General features: G+C 37.2%; 1 protein-coding gene across 1 annotated transcript; it reads left to right on the top strand.

Annotated features, from left to right (window-relative positions):
* Positions 1-7,678: 7,678 nt before the first annotated feature.
* On the top strand, positions 7,679-9,403 carry LOC21384542 (probable O-methyltransferase 3). The gene is made up of 2 exons (XM_010112363.1): positions 7,679-8,488; positions 9,059-9,403. Exons 1-2 carry the CDS (start codon positions 7,679-7,681, stop codon positions 9,401-9,403), a joined length of 1,155 nt encoding a protein of 384 aa, XP_010110665.1.
* Positions 9,404-15,063: the final 5,660 nt, after the last annotated feature.

Here is a 15,063-nt window from a genome sequence, read left to right as displayed (position 1 = left end):
ATTTTCCAAAAAATCAAGACACAAGGCCTTGCCACCGCAGGTCTTCTCCGGCCTCTTAGACTACATGAGTATGAATTTTTACTCTTTATTTTTAATTAATATCATTTTTAGTCAAATAAATATATTAGTTAAAAGGATATTAATTAAGAATAAATGGTAAAACTCTGGATTCGTGCACTCTAAGGATAAGTATAACTATTTTCTCTATATAATATTTTAGAGCCTTACTTCCTTTCTCCTTGCAAGAAAAAAAGAAAATAATTTGATGCAAAAGATAATATGGTTTGTAAATCTAACAGAGAGTGGTAGATGTGTGCTTAATGGAAGTAATATCATGCCTACTAATTGCACTGAAGGTATATCATGAGGAAGAAGGTAATATTGATTTACATTATTAATTTCTGCTACACTCAAATATGTCAATATAATTTACGTCATTTCTTTGTTGAACATCAGATTAGATGCACATTCGCATGCATGTGATATATAATATAGGAATTGTCTCCGGTCAGCCACTTAGAAAGTGTCTGACCAGTCAAGCACTTGTATAATTGTGCATGAATTATGTATATTTACAGGTAAATCGTGTATATTTATATGTAAAGTCGTTTATATTTAACATGAAATACAACAAATCAGCCAATATACATATTTTCATGCTATGTGTTCACTAATTGCTATAAAAAATACATGTTTTGAGTATTAATATACATTATTATTTCTTATAACTTAACATATACGAGATTACACACTCAAAGACTCCCTCCTTGATGTTGTCGCCGCTGTGGAGAATCCTCTTAGTGGCCTTGTCCGGCGAGTACCACTCGTCTTTGAAAACTTTCTCCTGCAAGTAATACGTTCTTCTCTCAAAGAACCACCTTTTGTTTTTTGTTTTTTTTTTCACTCAACGAGCATCAAAGTAGTCTTTTTGCTGCAGAATATATGATTCAAAAAGCTCTCTCACGTTCATGGTTGCAAACCAAATATATGCACTCCAAACTGGTCAACAGACCCATCTATTCTCCCACCAAAATCACCCTAAACAAAGCAACTTCCCTTCCAATGGATTCTTTCCAAAAGAACCTCATCAAATAGCCACCAAAAGTCGAACCAATCAGCTCCATAGCTAATTTCCTTTGATTTCCTTCTATGGTGGAGAATCATTCCAAATCTGGTGCAAATAGTCAGAAATAAACTTCCCATAGCTGTCCACAAACGTCAAAAATGAACTTGACCTTGTTTTTAAATTTCGTACAACTCAACTCCAAAATATGCCAACTAATAAAATCCTAACAACTAAGAATCAACGGGTGAAGGCAATAAGAGATCATTGAAGTACTTATGACATGTATTTGATAGCAGACCCCACCGTACACTTTTACACGCTTATTTTTTTTATTTTTTTATTTTTATTTTATAGAATACAAGAAGTCCAAAAACATATCCATCGAAAATTTTCAGAAAAAAAAAATATCCATCAAAACAGTTCCTCTCCCAGTGCGAGCCTCAGCCCTGTAACAATGACGGACATAGAAAAATATTTTAATGAGACAACTTAATTGTCATATTTGCATCCACATTTTCCTTACAACTTGAATGTTATATGTTGACGGTCAAATTTTGTCAACAAAAACCGGCCTCCTTGAGGTCGGCGCAATCGTTGGTGTGGTGGCCGACATCGCCGTGGAACCTACAGAATTTCTTCTAGTTCCTTCGGCTGGGATCTGACTTCATCGGTTCCGGTCGGCGCAGCAAGTTCCCGCGGCCGACCTGATTGATGAAATCGAAAGAGTAATCCGCGAGGGAAGGTTACAAGAGTTCAGGGCCAAACGGAGACCTCGCAACGACGGCCACGGTGGACAAAATGACGGTCGGCGCCGAGAGGAGAACCAGCGCCCAGAAGACCGAGAACCTGTTGGCGCCAACGAAATGTCGACGTCAGGAATAGGAACTGTCGGCATCCACGTTTCTACCACCGGCGTTTTTTCCTTACGCCTCTTTTTCCGCCCAAGATCCGTCTCCGACTCTGAAGGGCCCTTGGTCTTCTTGCTCCTCGGAACGTGGGAAGAAGAGCTAGCTTTCTTCTTTCCCTTCGACGGGGGTGGTTGGCTCGGCGGGGGCTGTTGGTCCGATGGCGGCTGCTGGCTCGGCCCAGATTGCCGACTGCCAGGAAGTTGAATTCTCAGTGACGCCATCTCTGCGAGAACGACGAGACGAAGATATGATCAGCATTTGAAAAACAAGAACCGTAATAAGGGAAGGCGTCGAAAGCAGGAATTACCCTCGTCGCTTAGGTGGAAGTATGCGCAGATGGCATCTAGGTCCGAAGGGTTGGGGAGATCAAGAATTAAACCGGCGGTGCGAAGGTTGGCCTCAGTCAGAAGCGTGCCAATATGGCGAACCTTTGACGAAAAAGAGAAAGCCTTCTTGATCCTCACCAAACTATTGCCAGAAAACTTCAGCCGGTCCTGGCTAACTAAAGGGTAAAAGATTATCAGCACATGAACAAAAAGCAAAGTCAGATAAAAGAAAGCCAAGAGGCTTACCCATATTCCCAAACGCCGCCTGCACCTGCCTTTGACGGGGCAGGCGATCGTTGGGATGAAAGTTGAAAGGCCCCCGAATCATGAAGAACATGGGCTTCCACTCGTGTGACGACGAGGGAATACCCAGTATAAGCTTCCCAAATCTGGGCTGAGACCTCCCGTGACCATTCAAAAAATACCACCCCTCACACTTGGCGACGTGGCATAGCTTGTACATAAATCGGAACTCATCCAAAGGGAGTTCCATATCGAATTGCTGGTGCCATAAAATCCAGGCACCGGCGAAGCAGTACCAGAAGTTCGGCGCTAGCTAAGCGGGGGAAATGCCATAAAAATGGCAGTAGTCCTTTACAAAGGGATGAACTGAGAGGGTCATCCCCGCCGTAACCGCTCTAGTATAGACCGGAAGGTATCCGGTCGGCGGCATGCTGGTTCTAAAATGCATGTCTGGGAGAAGGTATTCGAACCACCTCCCGTCGATGTATCCTTCCTTCATAGCCCGGATGATATCCTTGTTCCAAACCCTTGACGCCACAATGTCGGCTGTGAAGAAAGGCCTATCTGGCTCACCACTCGTGGCAGCCAGGGGAGCATCTACTGTCGAGGCAGCCACCCCGCCTACTCTACCCCCGGTGAAGGGGATCCGCTCAACTATCTCGTCCAGAAACCGTTCGACGCTGCCGAAATCACTTCTGAAGTCGTCGGCCGGTTCATATCTTTCTCTGATATCTTCAGTGTCGCCCAGCACGGAGTCGACGCTGGAAGACAAAGAAGACCATGAGATCTCCACCACAGAAGAAGGGTCTGGACGGACGACAGGAGAATCCTCTCGACTGGGGGAACTTTGGTCCATTGTTCTGGTGATTAAAAAGACAATAAGCTAAGTTAAAAGCCTAACGTCGAGAGGAAGAAAGGATGGCTTCTAAGCGATGACTACGCAAACGCCTCAACTTGACATCGACCAGTCATATGAGAATGGTAACGGCGAGTGCTCATAGAATTCTAGGTTCCCTAGAACCCAGAAACCAGAAGCGCGCATACAACAAAGAGATGGGGACAGAACTATCCAATGCGGAAAAACAAAATGAAGTAAGTCTCCCTAAGTTCTACATTCCACACATTTTTTATACATATACACATGGTTCAAACAAAAGGAGAGGAGCGGCCCGTAAGTAAGAAAAGCATACCGAGGGTGGAAAGGCTTACCGGTGAAGAAGGATTCTCGGGAAAGTCTTGAAGAAAGAACGGCTTCGCGATACGCCTCGAAGAGCAAGAAGCACGAACCAGAGGTTGGAGAGTAAGGATTCCGACGAAGAAGGCGGCAGTCCAACAGGTACGAAGAGGGTTTGAAGTTTTGAAAAAATGGCTCTCAAGTTCGTAGAGAGTATTTAAAGGAACGGACATCCTCTACCCTGACCGTTGGATGAAGATCTTAAAATCCAACGACAAGGGAATCCTGCCCGAATCAGACGGTGATAAAATAGGGCGGGAAACGGAGAGGTCGCAATCTAAGGGCCCATATTCATCCTTTCAAAATAAGGTCGTACGTCATCATGGGGAATCAATCGACGCGACGGTTGCGTCCCCCGAAGGAAATCCGAAGCGCCCAGGCCATCATTGCGAACGAAGGCTCGGGACCGGTTTCCCACACCCAAAGCACGGAAGGACAACCGAACCTAAGTCCGAGACCGCCTGAAAGGAACCCTCGACCTGGGGGGTAGCTGTTGTGTGGGAAAATGTGACAGACACATGGACGAACAGAAATGCGACACGTGGCCTTGACTACTCCCCACCAAGCAAAAACCCTCGACGTCTACGGACCCCTCCTATTCCGCTGGAAAGCCCAAAGCGCGAAGTCCAAATTAGGACGACGATCCCTTATGGCGTCGACAGATCGCGCCGTAGACACGAAGATCCCTCGACCGCAGAAAGGACCCAAATAGGGCGATTGGGCCAAGCAGCGCTGACGACGAGGGGAACGTTCTTTAGAAGACGTGACGGGTTGCGTGCAAAAGTGGAAGACGTCTGCAGGCATTAATTGCAAGCTCTTAAACAGCCCCACACAGGGGACAGAAAAGTATTACGGAGAAGCACAGAGCCGTAATAGAAGACTAATTTGCTGAGTGAACAGTGCTGATTAGTGGGCTACGTCTGGACCTACAAAGGAAGAGCACTTGAGTGCTTCCACCTAGGAAGGAAACCCCCTAAGCGAAGGAAGCCCAGTATAAAAGGAGGAAGACCCCAAGTAAGGCAGGGGTTGAGAGATTCCAACAAAGAGAAAAAAAGATTGAATAAGAGCAATTGTTGTAAATTGTTACTTTCTCAAAATAAATATAAAATCACAGTGGATGTAGCTCTCATTATATAGAGCGAACCACTATAAAATTCCTTGTGTTGTTTATCTATGCATGATTTGGTTAACACACAAACACACATATTCAACTAATCTTCACACGTTCACTACACACAGGCCGGTAATCCAAAGGGAAACCAAGAGGTAATCCGGCCGATTTTTGTTGGCAAAATTTGACCATCAACATTATATATTGCAAAACAAAAAAGAAAAAGAAAAAGAAAATAAAACGGGGTACCTATGGTCTGTTTGGTATGAATAAAAGGTGGAAGAAAATAAAACATTGGAGAGGTATAGGATGGAAATTTATAAGTCGAGATATTTGATAGGAAGAATTAGTTTCTTTTCATCCAAACTAATACAATTATATTGTTCCATAATAGTTTTTCTATCCTTTTGATTTCACTTTCAATATCAAATAAGAGATGGTAAATTTATTTTCTTTCCTTCATATCATATCAAATAACTCATGAGAAAACTAAAATCTTTTCTTTCCTCTATAGCTTATAATTACTAACCTTTATAGTTTTTCATTCTCTCTTATCTTCTTTCATTCTTACCCTTATAGTTTATTATTAACTAATGACAACTTTATATCCATAACAAAACTTTTTTGTAATTAAATGATAATCCCAACTTTACCATAATTTTCCACTAATAATATTTTTTTAATTGTGAGCATTATCTATATATTGGTGAACTTTTTGTGACCATAGGTAACTTTTTTTAGGATGAGCACTGGGAGTACTTATTGTCACCAAAATAAAACTATTGTCTACTATTAAAAAGTTTTTTCAACTTTTTGTTTTCATTGGTTTATGACGGGAGTACGTGGTTAGAAAATAATTGTGTTTACCAATAACTTTCTCACTTTTAGTCATAACGATTAAGTTGTGACGACTACTACTTTTTCTAGTGGAAATATTTTATAATATATTTCACTTTACTTATTCCTAATTTAAACATTGAAACTTTAATTATTAAATCAGCTCATGATATGTTCACACATTAATCTTATTAATAAGTGTTGTGCGGAAAAATGTGACGGACACCTGGACGAACGATAATGCGATATGTGGCCTTAACTACTCCCCGCCAAGCAACAACCTTCGACGTCTATAGCTCTAAAGAGCCCAAGCACGAAGTCCAACTTAGGGCGACGATTCCTTCTAGCATCGACAGATCGTGCTGTCGAGCTTAAGGCACTAAGATCCCTCGACCGCAGAATCGACCACCAAGAAGGACGATTGGGCTAAGCATCGCTGGCGATGAAGGGAACGTTCTCTGGAGGACGTGGCAAGTTGCGTACAAAAGTGGGGGACGTCTGCAGGCATTAATTGCGAGCTCTTAAACCGCCCCACAGGGGACAGAAGAGTGTTACAGGGACGCACAGAGCCGTAATAGAAGACTAATTGGCTGAGTGAACAGTGCTGATTAGTGGGCTACGTCTGGGCCTAAAAAGGGAGAGCACTTGAGTGCTTCTGCCTACGAGGGAAACCCACCCAGTGAAGGAAGCCCAGTATAAAAGAAGGGAGACCCCCTACGAGGAGGGGGTGGAGATCCAAGAAGAGAAAAAAGAGAGTGAGAGATAGCAATTGATGTAAATTGTAATCCCCTCAAAAAGAAATATACAACCACAGTGGATGTAGCTCTAATTTTACAGAGTAAACCACTATAAAACTTCTTGTCTCCTTTATTTGTGCACATCTCAAACTATACACACCATACACCCCGAACAATAAATTTTCACACATATTCAACACATAGGCCGGTAATCCAAAGGGAAACCAAGAGGTAACCCGGCCGGTTTTTGTTGACGAGAAATCACCGTCAACAATAAGGTATATTCAACATCTTGAAAAAACATACTTACTACAACAATAAAGGCCATTTGCGACGATATTTGTTGTCGCAAATAATAAATATTTGCGACGACACGTCGTTGCAATTACTTCCCGTTAAATAAAATAACCATGTCGTCGCTAATAACTTAAATGTCGTCGCAAATAATTTTGGAGTGCAAATTTCAATGGCGTGTATTTTTGCCGCCAAGGTGATACATTTTTTACGACGAAAAGGCGTCGCAAATAATATGATATTTGCGACGATATTTGTCGTCGTAAATAATTTGAGGTTATTTGCGACGATAATTTTCTCTTTGTCGTCGCATATAATCTTTTTAAGATTTCACCAAAAACTAAACGTGAGAAATATGATTATTTGTGACGACTCAAAAATGCGTTTATACTAAAGTTAAATATGATCCTTATACTTTTATGGCTAGTTGTTGGTTTGTTTCGGATCTTAGGAATTAGGTGCAGTTTGAAGGGGCAAGTGTGAATGCGTTGGCAGCCTGCACTTAAATTCTTGGTTAAATTATATATATGTGTTAAATTATACTTGTGTTCATTTCAAAAAAAAAAAATTATACATGTGTTAAATATGCAGCGTTATACAAAATATATATAGAAAACTATGAAATTTGGTAGGCTGGTAATTCTTTATTGCCAGTTGATTTTTGTTTTTTAAAGATTCAATAGATAGCTAGATAAGATTAAGGTCTGTAGAGTTCAATATTTTAATCACTAACATTTATAACGTGAAACATGTACCTAGGCCCTTCTTCATTAAAAAAAAAAAAAAAAAATGTATCTGGGCAATAATAGTTGCCTAGCTCAATGTCACACACACGAAAATCTCTCTCTATATATTTACATTACATATTCACAGCTCAAGATATACATAACTCAAAATAATACCAAAGAACACCAACAATAACATGGAGAAAGTAGTGAGAAGCTCTGGGCATGATCTTGAAATAAATGCCACTGAGCTAGTTAAATCTCAAGCCCACATTTGGAACCAAATCTTCAACTTCATAAACTCCATGTCCCTCAAATGTGCCATTCAATTAGGTATACCAGATGCCATTTATAGTCATGGCAAGCCCATGATTCTTTCACAACTCATATCCTCCTTGCCAATCCACCAAAATAAAAGGCCTGATTCTCGTTTGATCTACCGCCTCATGCGCATCTTGGTCAACTCCGGCTTCTTTGCTCTCGAAGAAGTCGTCGTTGGGGAAACCAACCTATTAGAAGAAGGTTATGTCCTCACAAATGCTTCCAAATTACTTCTTAGGGACAATCCCTTGAGTGTCACACCCTTCTTGTTGTCTATGCTTGACCCTATTATGACTAAGCCTTGGCATTCTATTAGCACTTGGCTCCAAAGTGATGATCCTACTCCATTTGCCACAACACATGGGAAGGAATTTTGGGACTACAATGAGTATGATCCCAGGCTGGGAAATTTGTTCAATGAGGCCATGGCTAGTGACGCGCGATTGGTCACGAGCGTGGTGATCGAGAAGTGCAAATCCATGTTCGAGGGATTGGAATCCTTGGTTGATCTTGCAGGAGGCACTGGGACGGTGGCCAAGGCCATTGCATATGCATTTCCTCATTTAGCATGCACTGTGTTTGATCTACCCCATGTTATTGCTGATTTGCAGGGAAGTAAGAACTTGAAATTTGTTGGTGGGGACATGTTTGATGAAATTCCTCCAGCAGATGCAATTTTCGTGAAGGTAAGAAATATATATATATATATATACATATATTCTCAATATTCTCATATAACTCTTTAACATTCATATATACAACAATTAATATTAGGCTTTTAAGACGGTAATTAATTATTCTTGTGTCTGAAAATTGCTTAGGTTCACATAGGAGTTGAGCAACATCACCAATATAAATTAGTAGGCTCTCACTTAAAATATATATATATATATATATATAAAGTACGCTCTATATTTAGGTCTCATGTTGTATGTTTCACTCTCTATTAATTAATATATGACGCTCAATAATATTGGTACCTTTTAGTATTGCTCAATTCTCTTTACTTCAACAGTATGAATCATAATTCTAAAACTACCTAACAATAAATTAAGCCTAGGCTAGGGCTGGCCAACTAAATTTGTTGGATTTTTATGCATTGAAATTATATAGATGTGTTTGCAAGAGTCCTATATAAAAGTATACTTATATGAAAGCCTTGTTTGGTACTATATCTAACAGATGCTCATGTATTTGTGTGTTTTTATTTACAACCACAAAATAATATTAATCTGACTATCTGTTTAACAAAATAGTGGATATTACACGACTGGAGTGACGAAGACTGTGTAAAATTACTGGAGCGATGCAAAGTGGCAATTACATGCAAAGGCAACAAAAATGGGAAAGTGATTTTAGTAGACATGGTCATTGTGGAGGAGCAAAACAACAAGGACATTGGTCATGATCATCATGCTCATGATCATGATCATCAGTCGTACGAAACTCAACTCTTCTTTGATATGTTGATGATGGTGTTACTCTCTGGCCGAGAGAGGAAAGAGACAGAGTGGGCTAAGCTCTTTTTTGATGCAGGGTTTAGCACTTATAAGATAACTCCTATTTTGGGTGTTAGATCTCTCATCGAAGTTTTTCCGTAAAATAATAATATATATAAATAAAAAAAGTACTTGGGACACTACTATATACTAAACAACACAACAAATTTTAAATTAGTCAGGTGACTCTCAACATGAGGCCAATAGATGAGACCTACTTTTTATAATTAGTTGTGTTGGTTAGCACTAGTAGGGCTCTAAGCGTTGCCAAATATGAAAGCTTTATTATACAGTTTGAGTCGTAACTAATTACCATTACTATTAGTAATGTTATTTTCAATATGAATAACTGATAGACTTGCTTTTCCCTGGTGGGCCCTAGAAGCTTTATTAGTAATGTTGTGATGATCTATCCATATATGTGTGCAATATGTATTTTATAAAAACAAAGGTTTGTTACTGTATTCTATCAAGTATACATGTAACTTAATAGAGCAAAATAAATTAGCAATATTATTCTATTCAATATTTCTTGTTTTCTTGTTTCAAGGTCAAGACTCAAGTCAATCTGACTCTTTATTTTATATGTAAGAAAAAGAATACTCGCCACGAAAAAAAGAAAGAATAAAACAAGTTTCATAACACATGGTAAAACTAAAGCGGGACTTGTTAATAATGGTGATTAAAATTAAATTAAATTAGAATGGTGATTAAAATTAAATTAAATTAGAAGGGTGACTAAAATTTAATTAAATTAGAATGGTGACTAAAATTAAATTAAATTAGAGGAGTACTATAATAATTTCACTCTGATAATTAAATCTCTTGGAAGTTTGATACCTCTACCATCATGTAATTATAGATCATTTATGATACATATCAAAAGCAAATAAATAAGACGTGAAAGTCGTAAAGTGGAAAATCTTACACCTTCTGGGTATATATGGGGCCAGAATAGAGAAAACCAAGAAAAGAGATAGCAAAGCCATCACAAAATTTCAGTATAAGAGGTTTATTTCACTTTTTCTCTTTGCTTATATCTATAAATAATTAAATTAAGGAAAGCTCGAGAATCTATACGCAGATAAATAGATAATTAACCTACTTAACAAGAGAGATAGCAATTGTATGTGTATAATCAATCAATTAACTAATACCCATCCGTACTTTTGTAGCTGCATGTTTTTCATACTATTTTATTTTTAATATTAAATATGATGATAGTGATGATTAACTGGAAAACATACTGAGCACGCTATACTTGACCGATGTGGGTTCTGTATGGTAAGATTAAAATATATAATAAGGCCTAGAAATGATTAATTATAATAACGAACAATTCGAGTTTTCAATTCAAGTTTTGCTACAGTTAAAAGTTCTCACAAAAAGTCACATCTAACTTTTTTTTTTACAGTTAAAAATTTTAACGTAAAATCACATCTCAGTTCGAATAGGTAAAAACAAGGCCTTAATTAATTAACTAATACCCATCCCTACTTTTGTAGCTGCATATGTTTTTCATGCTATTTTATTTTTGAAATTAATTATGATGATAGTGATTAGTGCTGAAACTTTGGACGGGCCACCCGTGACCACCGAAAATTTTAAATTTTTACCCGATGATTGAACCTGTCTGAGCCCGAATTTTTAGGCTGCTCAACCTGACCCAAGTAAGCCTTTGGACGGGCTTCGGGCAAGTTTTGGCTGCTTGAGCCCGGTTGGGCAGCCTGAACCGCCCGAGTGCCCGACATAATTTTTTAATATTTTTTATATATTTATATACTATTATAAATAATTTTGTTTATTAATTGTATATGGTATTGGTATGTATATAAATAATTTTTAAGTTATTTATTGCAAACATTATACAAAAATTATTAGGGAGATTACAATTTAAAATTTGAAATGCACACGAACTATATAAAAAATTATTTATTTATTAATTTTTAAATTTGTAATTCATAATTGTCTCGTTAAAAATCTTACCAAGAAAAACCCAATTGGGATAAAAACTTGGTAAGGAAAAAAGAGTGCAATCATTCTGGGATGAATTACAAATTTGACGAACTTACAAAGTCTATACAAGATTACAATAACACTGTACTAAGTAAATAAATATTTATAAATTACAATAATAGAATTTAATTTGAAGCTAAAGGATCGTCTTCAAAATTAAAAGTTAATCTATTAAATTCATCGATCCATTCTTGGCTTGTCGGTGAAATTGTATCCTGTAAATGTTGGTCGGAACGATCCCAATCCTGAATGCACACCAAAGCTTCAACAATATCCTGTTGCAATGCGTTTCTACGTTCCTCAAGTATTCGGCCAGTCGTACTGAAGGCTTGTTCAGATGAACTAGTGGAGACTGGGATCGAAAAAATATCAATTGCCAGTCGAGTTAGGATCGGCCAACTTAATGCTCGTGCCCTCCACCACTGAACCAAATAAAACATTTCACTATTGTCGATTACTAAGCCATCACTCAGGTACGCCATTAACTCGTTGAAGCCGCCGCTGTTGCGGCCACCTCTTGATGAATATCTACTCCCAGATTTTCCTTGACCTTGAGTCGGAGTCGTCATCGTCTTCTTCTTCTTCTTCTTCTTTTTCTTCAACTCAAAAACATTCAAGAACGAGGTGTGTTTCTAAACCTACTTTCATAAAAGCTATAGATAGATAATATTTTTTCCTTTATAATAGGAAATTGGTCAGAACAATCGATATCTAAAAAGTCACCTAAGTTTTTTAATCCACTTTCTAAACCTTCTAATTTTAATCTAGGATCAAAGATAACACCGAAACCATACAACATTGATAATTTAGCCCAATATTTTTTAAACTTCTTTTTAAGGTAAAATTTTAATTTTTCTCCTCATTCTTCACCTTGGTTGCACGTCTATGAACAATAGAGATTATGGAAAAGAATTTGCTAAGAATGATGATTTGCTTATGATTATGAATGGTACTGAAAAACTTGATGTTTAAAGAATAAATTTTCGGTTATTGACTTATATTTTTAGCATTTTGTTTAGGGAGAAATCTTGTGACAATAGTGGTGAAACCCTAGAGCTTATGATGTTTATGATGATAAAAAGAATGAGAAAGGTTGTGATATGTATTTGAACGATTAAAACAACGGATAAAACGAGCTATGGATGGCTCGGGAAACACGAAAAATCATGCGGAACGCCGCCGAAATTTAGTTTAGGGTTATGAACTAATTTCGGTTGGACTAAAGAATAAGAGGAATAAGGTGTGAAAAATAAGTTGATTGGGTGATCGAAGATGTGTGGAAACCTAAAACGATGAAAATTCTCAAGTCTTAGACCAAAACTGAAAAATAGGTTATTAACCCGAAAATTGGAATCCGGTGCTATTATGGGCTAGCAAACCAAGATAAAAGCTAAGTTTCAAAAGTTGACCAACACTAAGTTGAAGGAAATTTCGTTCTGAACAACTTTTGTGTAGCGTTTTTCTAAAAAATAACTTTACACGCTAGTTTCAGGCTAATTTCCGAAACATGTCCAAGATGGTAATTATTGGTCAAATATGCACGAGTTTGGAGCATGATGTTTAGATAGAAAATTGATAGAAATGCGTAAAGACGCAAAACAAGATTAAAATTACTGTCCTAATAAGAAAAGATGACAGTAAGACGATGTATAAAGAAATGATGATAAAAGAAAGGAAAAAACTAAAACTGTTTATACCGGCCTCCGCAAGGGTGGTTATTATAAAACCATGAGTGAGTTGATTATTTTGTGTAGCTCCTCCACTCCTCATTAGGTATTTACGCAACGGTACAACGGGACGGGGCCTACAAGAAGTAAAAGCTATGAAAACACAATACGAAAGTCATTCAGAATGTTAGAAAATAATAAGAACGACACAAGAATAAAAGTTGAATGAATTATGAAATGGAAGAAAAGAAAGTACTATACGATAAACGTTCTAAATAAAAGAACAAAACTCATCAAGAAGTACGAAATGAAAGAAATGAAAATACAATATGATAAACGTTCAGAAAATTTAGAAAAACGAACGACACAATAACGACAATTGTAAGGAAATATGAAATGAAAGACAAGAAAGCATAATACGATAAACGTTCTAAAAGTTTAGAAAATATGTTAGGATGTATCACATGAATGCATATATGGGTATGCATTACTGTTTGCAATTTTTGTGAACTGTTGTTACTTGCTAAGCGAAAGCTCATTAAGTTTGTTCATGTTGTAGGAAGATCGGGTAAGGTACCGGCTCCCTGAAACTTGTATGCTGGGCGTGCAGAAAATGATGTAGCAGTGGGATGTGGGCAAGTGGATAATGGAGGCACTATGGATTTTGAAATCGCTGCTAAACACTTAATGTAATTAATATGTATGGACATGAATGGATTATGTAAAGTAAGTAAAGATCACGTGACTATGAGGCTATGCTTAGCAACCTTAAGTCATAAAGTCTATTCATGTACTCATGATGCTATTATACAAACTGCATATGCATGACAATGGTATGTAAATAATAATTTAAATTTATGTCCGCGCAGGAAAAGAAAAACTTAGCCTAAAATTTAGGAGTTTATAGTTCAAAAGTAGTAGAAGTTAGGAAATGAGCTAAGTATTATTGGTTACCGAATCGAATTCGGATGCGGAAACGTGGCGGTAGGGCGGATCGTGTATAACAAAGATTTTCATAAAACCTTTGAGATACTCTATAGATTATATTAATTTATTCGATTAATCTCATTAATTCATATATTAAGAAGTCAATTAAGAATAATACCTAGCACCGATTAGGTCGATAACTTGAATTCTTTGACCTCAAACAATCCTTGCTCCAAGCTTTGTGTTTAGAAAACCGAAGTCTTCTACATCAATTCCTTGATTCCACGTAGACGTGTGTGTGGGCACACGTAAGACAAAACAGGTTTCAATAACACTCGAATTTCCACAAACACCAACGCATGCACGATGTGAAATTTTTTTGGAGAAAAAATTTTCCTCTCTTTTCCCTATGAGAAATTTCGGCCACACTCAATAATTAGGGCAGAAAGATGTTTTCAAAAATTGTCTACACAATTTTCTATCATTCTCATATTTAAAGAGTAGAAGTCAAACTTCAAAAAGGAATCAAATCTCTATCTCCTATTTGAATTTGGAACAAAAAATCTCCTACACCTTATCCCTTAAGTGGCCGGCCATGTAGGGTTTCTATCCCTTGTATGTGGCGCCAATACTAAATAGAGAAGGAAGAGAAAATCATCATTTACCCTGTAGTCCAATTTTAATTCAAATTCAAATTCGAATTTAAGTCAAACTTAAATTAATTTGAATTCTAAATTAAACAACTTATCAAATAAGTTTAAAAGGATAAATTTAAATTATGTTCACAATTCAAATTCAAATTTAAATAATCACATTATTTAAATAATAATTAATTCTCAATTAATTATTTTTGAGTGTTTAATTTTAGAATTCCGTAATTCTAAAATTCCCATTTTACCTTCTGTGTCTGGTAGAATTACAAGGACGATGAGCGGACTAATGGACTTATAATCCCGAGCTCCAATAAAATTCATAATTAATTAAACACTTTAATTAATTAATTAATTCTATTAATTCCAATAGTTACTCCACTATAAACTTAGAATTGCACTCTTGAAATTATAAACATTAATTACTTCTAAACTGTGAAGTGTCCATTTGATATAATCATTGCATATAGATCAATCCTCCATAAATAATTCATAATTAGAG

This window comes from Morus notabilis, unplaced genomic scaffold (genome assembly GCF_000414095.1).
Source record: "Morus notabilis unplaced genomic scaffold, ASM41409v2 Scaffold1440, whole genome shotgun sequence".
Taxonomy (NCBI): Eukaryota; Viridiplantae; Streptophyta; class Magnoliopsida; order Rosales; family Moraceae; genus Morus; species Morus notabilis.
Note: the sequence above shows the minus strand (reverse complement) of the source record. Positions and strands in the feature narration are given on the sequence as shown.